Source organism: Gorilla gorilla, chromosome 5, assembly GCF_029281585.2.
Source record: "Gorilla gorilla gorilla isolate KB3781 chromosome 5, NHGRI_mGorGor1-v2.1_pri, whole genome shotgun sequence".
NCBI classification, from domain to species: domain Eukaryota; kingdom Metazoa; phylum Chordata; class Mammalia; order Primates; family Hominidae; genus Gorilla; species Gorilla gorilla.
Window position 1 is genome coordinate 189,748,867 of NC_073229.2, and position 12,301 is coordinate 189,761,167.

The 12,301-nt window shown below is 36.3% G+C and overlaps 1 protein-coding gene across 5 annotated transcripts in view; it reads right to left on the reverse strand.

Annotated features, from left to right (window-relative positions):
• The window catches only part of PDE10A (phosphodiesterase 10A), a 332,525-nt gene that overhangs the window by 100,055 nt on the left and 220,169 nt on the right, over positions 1–12,301 (reverse strand). For all 5 annotated transcript variants that reach the window (XM_031012517.3, XM_055391784.2, XM_055391783.2 and 2 more), the window contains one exon: positions 307–447. In XM_031012517.3, the coding sequence (XP_030868377.2) occupies positions 307–447 (141 nt within the window). The remainder of the gene's footprint in view (positions 1–306; positions 448–12,301) is intronic.

Sequence of the window (12,301 nt, forward strand, 5' to 3'; positions counted from 1 at the left end):
CTAGCAAAATATGAATCATAAAACAGTAATTATTTAGTTTACATTCATATGAATATACACGGTATATTTGTGTTTAACTGTACTGGCATGTGTTGAAATAAGAACTGTGCACTTTTAGCTCTTAGTGGGTAAAGGGAATTTTCTGAGTACAAAAAATTAACTTACACATTAATATATTGATCTGTAACTAGCTTTAATGCTTTTTAAAATGAAACTATTTAAATTATAACATCAAAATGATATGCCATCTTTCTTAATTAAATACTTTAGGTCAAAAGTATCACAAAGAGTCAAAAAGCCACTTACTCCAAGGATGTCTTCTACTAGCAGTGTCTTCCTGGACTTGGCCACATAAGCAGAGACGGTGGTGCCCTGAGTGATGGGCCCAGCAGGGATGAGGCGGGGTTTTCCTTCCTTTATCCCAGGTGGTGTGAATATGCACAGGCTCTAGGGAGAAGAAAAGATGTTTTACAGACTTTCCTGTACATGTGCATAGTACAAAAAGACACACGTGAATCTTAACAGTCATAATAAATCTGTGAGCCAATTAAAAGAAGAGTCATAAAATGAGGAAAGGTGCTTTGCCATGATCAAACCAGATTATCTAAAGTGAAACTATCTCACATTTCCAATTCACAAAAAATACACACTCAAATTTAAAAGTTAAATGAATGTACAGGCACAGAAACACTCTTCAAATAGCCTCCTATTTTGATACATAGAAAATAATGAAATGAGAAAAAATGCATCCTGCCATTGGGATCAAGATTCTATCAGACCACAAACACACACAGGGTCCAGCCTCCCTACAGACTTGACACATGTTACCTGAAGATAGAATCAGCAGCTGCAAGTCAAGCGATTTGGTTATATTTTTCATTTTCATTAGAAATCTTCCCTTCTGAGAACCTTCTAAGACTCACTCACATTACTTCGACTGGCTAATTTATAAAATTGCAGATTCAGAATACTCTAGATGAAAAATTTGCTGTTCTCTGAGCAAAAATCTTGAAAAATCTGAGTGATCTTTCCCTTTCAAATGACTGGGTGGGAAGGTAATGTCCTGAAACTATTTTAAAATAAATTGTTTTTTTAAAAATAGAATCAGTTATTTTGACGAAATCCAAACATATTTTAAAATTACTTTCTACTAAATAAGAATTGCTACTTTAATCATGTAGAAATTGGGGGCAATATTTTGACATAATTGTATCATGATTATCTACAAAATTTGAAAATATAAATTTCCCACAGACTTCACTTTATTTTTATCTTATGTTGGATTACTCTAACAAAGAATGAAGACCACTTGAAGCAATAAGTATTAGACAGCCCTCTTAACCTAAGCACTTTCTACAATACTTGTTATTACTAAGGTACTTCTAAGGATGAGACAGGTATATTTATTAACTTATCAGGTATGTGGTTTTTAAGCTTTGTAAAATTACAGAACTCTTTCTTTAAACATCTTAAAATCAAAAGAGAATGAACCCCATTAACTTGACTTAATAAACCCCATAAACTTGGTTTAATGAACAAGGAGGAAGGGAGAGAAAAGCAAAGCTTTGCTTTAACCTTGGGTACTTTAATTTAATAACAATTACAAATGATTAGAAGCTAAGTTCAAAATACTTGTATTTCCAAGTATATCTACATAGGGCTGTGCTTAAGTTGTATTTGCTAAGTACAATGCATGTGAAAAATTTAAGTAATTATTTTAAAAAGAACTAAGCTAGTTAATATGTTTAAATAGAAAGTATACACTTATGGATTAAAAAATTACATATATGATGAAAGACAGTTTCAATTTAGTCATTCCTTAAAAGGCTAGAAAAACCATTTTCTAGTTACTATAATTACATTAGGCACCAACATACACACGGCATAGAGTAAGACTATCGTTAGATTCAGTATCTATCATTGTCCAAATACGATTCAGTTCGTCACCCTTTCTTAAGACAGAAAGAGTAGAAAGGTAATTCAAGAACAAAAAGAATAGATAAATGCAAGAAAAAAAATTTAAAATGTGGTATATTTAGAATGAAGAAAAATTAGAATTGACAACGATTTTCTCAAACTACAAGAAAGCAACTGTCCCTTTTCTGTACCAAAGACGGAACTGCAGGAAGTGAACATAAATTGAACTGAGTGGTTTAGATAACTCTTAAAGAAGAACATGTCATAATAAAAAACAGAAGGTGAACTCTGGAGCAAGCTTCCAACAGTAACTCTGTATCTTTGTTGGGGGTGTGGAGGGAGTCATAGTTTTTGGCTACATTTGTTTGTTTGAAAATGTAAAACGCACATCTTTTTTTTTATGACTTAGCCATAGGCCCTTCAAGGCTGAATTTAATCACATGTTTAAGTTATACATAGCTTCATAATCCAATAATAACAGACTATCTTATACATTCCGACATTATTAGATGATCATATAGTCAGTATTATAAAATATGTATTGCTTCTGTGTAGGTTTCATAAGATACATAAGTAACAGATAAGCAAATACTGTACCCAAGAGTGTATGGAAAGCTCTTCTATTTATTACGCTTGCTGAAAATAAAAGGTTTAGAAGTCTTTCAACTACTTGCTAGAATATGAAAAACTTCTCTATGTAGTTAAAAAAAATTATCAAAAATTGAGTAATACTTTATAGTGGAAACTTTATACTTATTTTCCTAATTAGCTCATGATTTTTGTTCACATTAATCTAACAGAAATGTTTCCAATGAGAGCTGAGGATAAATGCTAACCAAACATTGAATACATTGCGATATGAAGGCCCAAAACTCCAGCAGAAGGGAAAATGAAGCCTAACCTCACAATACACACTTGTTTCTTGTTTCTGACATGTTTTCATGGCTACACTTTCCCTCCTTTATATTAGTGGTTCCCTTCTGTGTTGTTTTTGTTTTGTTTGCCTCCAAACAATTTACCTGCAAAAGCTCCTTTTTAATATCCATTTCTAATTGAGGATCAGTCATTGGTTGGAATCACATGTTTTGCAGAAGCATATTTTTAAATGATTTTGGCAGTTGAATGCATTGATAGGTAGCTACCTGTTATAAATATAAAAAGTCTAAAATAGAGGTTGAATTTTACACATACTCAGCGCTAGGGAAACGTTAATTTAAATTCCATTTATTCCACAGATACTGTCAAGTAGGACGTCATGGGCTGAATCATTATCACTTTTCCACTCATTGAACTGCCACCTTCATCATACACTTCATCCTCAAATACGCTTTTTTTAATTTTTAATTTTTAATTTTTTTTTGAGACGGAGTTTCACTCTTGTTGCCCAGGCTGGAGTGCAATGGTGCAATCTTGGCTCACTGCAACCTCCGCCTCCCAGGTTCAAGCGATTCTCCTGCCTCAGCCTCCCGAGTAGCTGGGATTACAGGCATGTGCCACCACGCCCAGCTAATTCTGTATTTTTAGTAGAGATGGGATTTCTCCATGTTGGTCAGGCTGGTTTTGGACTCCCGACCTCAGGTGATCCACCCGCCTCAGCCTCCCAAAGTGCTGGGATTACAGGCGTGAGCCACTGTGCCTGGCCTATCCTTAAATATACTTGGGTCTGTTTCCGAATTCCCAATTCCGTATCTTTAGGTTTACTTGTACACCACACTGTTTTAATTATTATAAAAGGTTTACAGTACATTTTGTGACTTGGCAAGGCAAATCCTGACTTAGTTCTTAGTATTTCAAAATAATCATGATTTATTTTATAAGCTATACACTTTGGCCTGGGCGCAGTAACTCATGCTTATAATCCCAGGGCTTTTGGAGGCTGTGGCAGGAGGACAGCTTGAAACCAGGAGTTCAAGATCAGCCTGGGCAACATAGCGAGACCCGACCTCTACAAAAAAATAAAAAAATTAGCTGGGTGAGGTGGTGCATGCCTATAGCACTAGCTACTCAGGAGGCCGAGGTGGGAGGATCACTTGAAGCCAGGAGTTTGAGGTTACAGTGAGCTAATATTGTGCCACTGTACTCCAGCTTGGGTGACAGAGCTTAAAAAAAAAAAAAGATATATACTTTGCATTTCTCATTGGTGAAGTATCTACATGAAGGCATTAATCATTAATAAATGATTAACGTAAATAAGTTCTAAAGACATTTACACAGGAAATAGGGACTTCATTTTTCAAAATCAATGTAACTGTTGACTTAAAGATTTAACTGGGATATTCAGATTAATAAGATAAAAAACCTTATGCTATTTTCATAGAAGGATGAATGGAAACACCAGACATTATTTTAAGAAGTATTAAGGCTCTTATATATATGTTTACAATATCAAATTTATCTATAATATCCAGTGTTGAACTGAGTCTCTAAGATTAATTCCTGCTCTACTATTGTATAAATATATAAAAACTTTAATTAGGACAAGCATCTTTTAGAGGCTAGAGATAAAAACCACAACTAAAAAACAAGGAAAAACTTTAAAGTTTCAAACATTAGCCACCTCTATCATTTCCAAAGAAGAAAGTAACTGCCTTCAGGGTATCTAGTTGACCAAAGGCCGCTGCAGTTCTTTAGTACTTGAGAGTTCCAGAGGTGATGGTGACGACCAGTCCCTCCAACCTCTCAACTAGCATCGATGAGATTGCCCAAAGAGCAGAAAATCAATCCTATCAGAGGCCAGGAAGTCCTAGGGGAGGAATCAGCTTTTAAATTTTTCTAAGAAACTCATTATGAAGTAGCTAATATTTTTGTGGTAACAGCAGATTTTTATATCTATTTCTAAAGTGAGATAATTTAAACTAGAAAAGATGGGGCACACAAGTCATAATCAATAGGTTGGTTCAGTAAAGGACTTAAAAAGCATTCAAATTACAAAAATGTAAATTTGGGGAAATAAATAGATTTGGTGGAAAATGAACAAGAGAATAGACTAGTACAATTTATAAAAACACCATCTTTTAATGAAATAGAAAAATCCAATTCATTGATATCAGCCAAATAGATGTTGACTTCACTTGGTTAACATTTGCTTTCATCTTTCTTTCCATGCACAATTCAAACAGCACTTTATTCATGAGACTTCATTTCAATGTTAAGACTTCAACTTACAACCAGTTAAATTTTGGAAACACTTCTTAAAAAGAAAAAAAAAGTATTTAGGTTTACCAATAAGCTATTATCCTTTCAGACACTAGATGGCACTGGATAGTAAACAAATTTACATCTATGTAGATGGCCGTAAGGAAATAGCTCCCACGTTTACCTGGAACTTGATATATGGATGACTAACTTTGTTTGCATAATTCTTAAAAATAAATCTGCTGAAGTTCACTGTGCACTTGAAAAAGGCAAACAATTACTATAAACTACCAGCTCTGGATACGAAGAATGCAGTATTTCTGGTGAATGTTTAACGTATACATACTGAAGGTAAAACTTAAGATTCTTCTGCTCTTCCATTTTTCCCAATTGTATCCCAAGTAACAAAACTGAAATGTGTTCTTCCCAGTGTGTGGGTAATAAAAATCAAGTAACAAAGGGGCAGGGGGAAGCTATGTTCTTAAAAGAGGTATTGTATTACGGTGGAAAGAGCATAGCTGTTCTTTGTAGAAAGCACAGTAACTTTGGAATGGGAGCCTAGCCTTTAGTTTTTGACTAGCTGTGTGAACTCGGACAGTCATTACCCATAAGAGACCTTGGCTACCTCATCACTAAAATGAAAAGATTAGATTAAATAATTTGGAAGTGTCTCTTTTAGCTTTAACACTCTATCAATCTAGGACTCTAGAGTCATCTAGTTGCTCATGTTTATAAATAAAAATAACAAACAACTGCTTAACTATCAAACCTGTAAATTATGGAAAGGTTGTTTTTAAAATAACCTATATATATACATATATATATAACAATAAATTTACTTTTGAATTAAAAATTTTAAAGTATAAAGTACATAAGGTTTTCAGCTTTCACAAACAACTCTGACAGATAACAGTGGAAAAACTATAAAGACACTATCATCAGGTATGTTATACATGTAACTAAGCATAGCCATACAAACAATAAAAGTTGAATTAAGCAAAAATTCAGTCATGAAAAAATTATTTTTTCCAAAAAAACATCTCAAGAGCACTTTGTCTATAGCAGACATTGCTATGGGCCAGGATACAACATAAGTTGTTTTCTTCACTAACCCAAGATTTCTCAGAAATTGCTTCTTCTGCCCAAAAGACATCCTTTATTTTCCCCTCTCATCTACTGAGAGGTCTTAAATCCCCAGTGAAATATTGTCTTCTCATTATCCAATCTGTTTTTATGTGCTGCAGACCCATCAAATTCATGGTCACAGAGCCCTTGAGCTCCTCTCTGTTAGCACATAAAAATCACGTGCTGTAACTAGCTGCTGATTTTTCTATCTCCCCTACTGCTTGTACATTCTTTGATGTGAGAAATAATTTTGTTTTTGTATGCTCAGCAATTTAGCACAGTTTTTTGGTACTTAGCAGATGTTTTAAACGGTTTGTTAAACAAACAGCATTTATGGTGTAACATTTAACTAATGGAGGGTAAATGGTAAATTAAGGTTTAGAAAGTTTAAGAATCTTGCCAAGTCACACAATTATTAATTACACAATTATTAAGTGGTGAAACAGAACTCACACAATCTAACTCCAGAACCAAAATTATTTCAATGCTAAACTACTTACTAGGAAGTTTTCCTTTTTTCCCAAGTTCTGAAAAAGTATAACAATCACGGGAATTCTCCTTCTTAAAGGGCTGCCTCAGTAGCAAATGAACAATGTGGGTACAGGAGCCCAGGCTGTCGGGCTCATCACTGTCTCCCCGGGTTTAACATGGTGCCTGGTGATGACTGGTGCTCAAAAACAGTCAGATGAATCAATGCCCTACTGGTTTGCAGAAAGGTACTATTTCAACAGTGTCTTCAATTTCCTCCTTGGCTACTGGACTAACAAGTTTTCTATTATCATTTGTATTTAATAGGATAATTTATACTTTCCTTGAAAACTGTTCATTTTTATCTAGGTTTTCACATTTGTTAGTAAAAATAATCCCTCATAATTTCTAATTTTCATTATATCTATTGTTTTATTTGTTTTTAAATTATTAAACATATATATTTCTCTTTTTTTGTCAGTTTAGTAAATGGTTTGTGTATTAGTCTGTTTTCACCCTGCTAGAAAGAACTACCTGAGACTGGGTCATTTATGAATACAAGAGGTTTAATTTTTTTTATTATTATATTTTAAGTTTTAGGGTACATGTGCACAACGTGCAGGTTAGTTACATATGTATACATGTGCCATGTTGGTGTGCTGCACCCATCAACTCGTCATTTAACATTAGGTATATCTCCTAATGCTATCCCTCCCCCCTCCCCCCACCCCACAACAGGCTCCAGTGTGTGATGTTACCCTTCCTGTGTCCATGTGTCCTCACTGTTCAGTTCCCACCTATGAGTGAGAACATGCAGTGTTTGGTTTAATTGACTCACAGTTCCACAGGCTTAACAGGAAGCATGACTGTGAGGCCTCAGGAAACTTATAATCTCGGCAGAAGGGAAAGGGGAAGCAAGGAACTTCTTCCCATGGTGGCAGAAGAGGGAGTGCAAGGTGGGAAGTGCCACACACTTTTTACCTACCATCAGACCTCGTGAGAACACATTTACTATCATGAGAAAAGCAATGGGGAAATCCGCCCTCATGATCCAATCACCTCCCACCAGGTCCTTCCCTTGATATGTGGTGATTACAATTTGACATGAGATTTTGGTGGGGCAACAGGGTCAAACCATATCATTGTACCTCTGGCCTCTCCCAAATATCATGTCCTTCTCATATTTCAAGACCAATCAGGTCTTCCCCACAGTCCTTCAAAGTCTTAATTCACTCCAGCATTAACTTGAAAGTCCAAGTCTAGGCCAGGCATGGTGGCTCACGCTTGCAATGGGGAGGCTAAGGCGGGTGGATCAACTGAGGTCAGGGGTTTGAGACCAGCCTGGCCAACATGCCAATACCCCATATCTACTAAAAATACAGAAAAAAAACTAGTCGAACATGGTGATATGTACCTGTAGTCCCAGCTACTCAGGAGGCTGAGACAGGAGAACTGCTTGAACCCAGGAGGTGGGGGTTGCAGTGAGCCGAGACCATACCACTGTGCTCCAGCCTGGGTGACAGAGCAAGGCTCTGTCTCAAAAAAAAAAAAATGTCCAAGTCTAAAGTCTCATCTGAGACAATGCAAGGCCCTTCCACCTGTGAGCCTCTAAAATCACAAACAAGTTAGTTACTTGTTTGGGGTACAGGCATTGGGTAAATGCTCCCATTCCGAAAGGAAGAAACTGGCCCAAACAAATGGGGTACAGGCCCTGTACAAGTCCAGAACCCAGTATGACAGCCATTAAATATTAAGGCCCCAAAATAATCTCCTTTGACTCCATGTCTCACATCCAGTGCATGCTGATGCAAGGGGTGGGCTCCCAAGTCCACAGCCACAGCTCTGCCCCTGTGGTTCTGCAGGGTATGGCCCCTGTGGCTGCTTTCATGGGCTGGTGTTCAATGCCTGCTACTAATCCAGGCACATGGTGGAAGCTGTTGGTGGATCTACCATTCTAAGGTCTGCAGGACAGTGGCCCTCTTCTCACAGCTCCACTAGACAGTAGCCCAGTGGGGACTCTGTGTGGGGGACCTAATCCCACATTTCTCCTCTGCACTGCACTAGCAGAGGTTCTCCATGAGGGCTCTGCCCCTGCAGCAGACTTCTGCCTGGATATCCAGGCATTTCCATCATCCTCTGAAATCTGGGTGGAGGCTCCCAAACTCTTGCCTTCTGTGTACCACGGCTAGAGCTGAAGTGACTGGGACACAGGACACCATGTTTGGAGCAGCAAGGCCTTGGACTTGGTCCATGAAACCATTTTTCCTAGGCCTCTGGACCTGTGATGGGAGGGGCTGCTGTGAAGATCTCTGAAATGTGCTGGAGACATTTTCCCTATTGTGTTGGTGATTAATATTCAGCTCCTCTTATGCAAATTTATGCAGCCAGTGGCTTGAATTTCTTCACAGAAAATGGGTTTTTCCTTTCTACAACACGGTCAGACTACAAATATTCTAAACTTTTACGTTCTGCTTCCCTTTTAAACACAAAACCTTCTCTTTGTGAACACATATGACTGTGCATGGCTAGAAGCAGGCAGGCCTCATCTCCATCTGAGACCACCTCAGCCTGGACTTCACTATCCGTATCACTGTTAGCATTTTGGTCACAACCATTCAACAAGTCTCTTGGAAGTTTCAAACTTTCCTTCATCTTCCTGTCTTCTGAGCCCTCCAGTTTTCTTTGTTTTTAGTCATTATAGGAATCCCATGAAGAATTCTTAGACAGAAATTAAATACATTAAAGTTAGGGTCTAGCCCAGAAAAGAAAAGGAATCACAAGTTGGTAAATCCTAACCTAATATACTGAGTTTAATATGTGTATTATTTGGATAAATAATAATGTATTGATAACCTCTTCTAAGTTGTTTTCTTGATCTCTCAATAATTAAAAATACTACTATTTTTCTGTCCATTTTCTCCATTTTGCTTCAGAAACTTCAATGTACCAGAATAAAAGACAGTTTGGTTTTTTAACCTGATCTAATTTTTTTTTCTTTTAACAGTTGGATCTTCTTTACAAGTAATTTTGTTATAATCACATAATGATTTCCATAATAATATTTTGTTTTAATTTTAGTGCTTTTTAGTATTTAGTTTTGTTTTTATCTTCTGCTAAATGTTCTATGTGAAAAAAACACATAGAACTTTTTTCCTCCTTGCTTATATGAATGTACGTTTTTAAATTCTATTAGAACTTCTGACATATTTAAATGTTATTTGTTATATTTCTCATTACATCAATTTCAGAAATTTAATTATTTCTACTGAGAAGAAATTCATACTTTAATAAGTGTAAAAACTGTATAATTCTTTCTTTTTTTAACCCTTAGTATTTGTTGATATGGACAGAAAATTTTCTCAGTCTATAATTATTTATTATAATTTTGTCACTATAGTATATAATTTTTGTTGTGAAATTGAGTTATTTAAGAAAGACTTTCTTGCTATGATTCCAAATCAAGACAATTTTTTAAAGATTGACAATTATGTAGACTATGCTGCCTTTCATATGCAAAAGGCAAAATACAAAAATATATACATGTATCTGCTTACCTATGCAAAAGATGTTTTATTTAATTTAATATGGTTATATTTTAGAAGTGTATCTTCTATTGCCAGCGATACAGCAGATTAGATCATTTGGCTGACACTTTTGAAAAAACAATTTCAAATTTATTTAAAGGCTGCTTAAAGTATATTTTACCCATCTTTTATATTGCTTTGCTGGGCTGAGAAGAATGGAAGGAATCCACAGAAATCTAAAAGGAAGTAAATAAAGGAACTGTGGGAGGTAACCAGATCCCAAAGCTGTCTTTCTCTTGAGGGAATTACTAATGACTGAATAGACTGATCTTCTCCCAGGAAAGCCACACGGAGAGTGAGAGACAGGAGAGAAAAGCTGGGGCCTTTCTGTGAGGAAGTCTAAATAGAGACCCCTTTAGAGGGCCAGGACAGGCAACAGGCCAAACATTCATCTTAGGTTGAAGGACAAATACACTTACCCCAGCAAAGAGGCTGCAAGGAAACCAGATCATTTTGAAATTAGTACTGGAGGGAAAATAACAATCTCCTCTGAGAAGTCATAATTGTGCATCATGTGGATTGGACTCTTGAAGCCATACTGCTTTATAGCCTGAAAATTCATCTCAACCAGATAATTTAGTTTAAAATGGTTTTGGATTGGTAGTACCTTAAGTGACTAGCAGAAACAAATGCATGTCTATCTCCAAGAAAGGAACTAGAAAGGCACTTCTAACAAGCCTTGAGAGTATCCATTTAAGGGGCCCATGGAAGAATAGAATTCACAGTTAGAGAGAGAGAGAGAGAAAGGAAAAATAAAAAGAAAACCATAAAACACATAAGCAAAAAAGTCACCATCTGTCAGAGTTGGACGAAACAAAGCCCAAGAAACTATAAATTCAAAGGAACATAGAAGAAGTATAGTCAATGTATTTCAAGAAATAAAACACAAGTTTGAAAATATGTACAGGAAATAAAAAACCGTAATGAAAACCAAAATAAATTTAAAAACAGTATCTTTATTTTAGTCAATATTCAGAGAGATAATTTATCAACCTGAACTCTTTATCTACCAAAGATATATTCCAAGGAGTGGGTGAAATGAAGACAAATTCACACAAACACAAACTGAGAGTGCTTTCCATCAGCAGACTCTCACTAAGGGAAATTCTAGAGAATGTATCTCAGATGGAAGAAAAATGATCCCAGATGGACGACTTGAGATACAAGAAGAAATGAAGAACAAAGAAAGTAGTAATCATGTAGATACATCTAAAAAAACACTTGAGTGAACTTAAGATTTCTCAGCCAAAGTCTTCTTCCTACCCACAGAAATCCCTGGGTCAAGGAAATAACAAGGCCTTAGCTATCTAGGTGGAATGCATAAATGGCAAAATAGAGTGAGCAAAACACAGTAATTATCCCCAAGAATTATCCTCCCAGGCAGACAAGGCATCTGTCTTCATAAAGCTGACATTCTAGCAAGAAAGCCAGATAAACAAATAACCACTCAAATCACAGAAAAACATGTAATCACAGACTCAGCTATGTTCCATGAAGGAGACTTACATAACGTTGAGAAAGCAAAATACAGTGTACAGTGGGATCTGACTTGGGAAGCTCAGAGACAGCTACAATTTTGCTATGTACCCGCTGTTCATAGGGATATTAAGTTGAAGAAGACAGACTCAGTCCCTGAGATGCGGGAAAGAAAGAAGGAACAGGGAATCAGTGCCCCTAGAGAGAAGCATGCCCAGTAAATGGACTGACCTTAGGAGTTTAGAATAAGGAGCCAGAATAAAACTAAGAGGATATTGTACCAGTCCTTCAAGTTACTAAAGTAAAAGATAAGTAAAGATTAAATAATTCAAATTGATACATAAAATTACAATTTAGATATTGTAGATAGAAAAGCGTTTTGCTGAATCCTAAGAGGAACTACTTCATTGAGGCCAATGTATAAAGAAGTCTGCAAATAAAGCAAAAAAAAATTAAATTTTTTTAAGCCAAGTGATTAAGAATGTGGGTTTTGTAACCTAAATCCAAGCCCGCAAAGTCAGCATTTTGGGCTCCCATCCACTGTAGCCATAGGGTACCTGCTGCCTGCACCTCTCAGTCTCTGCCCGCAGCTGTCT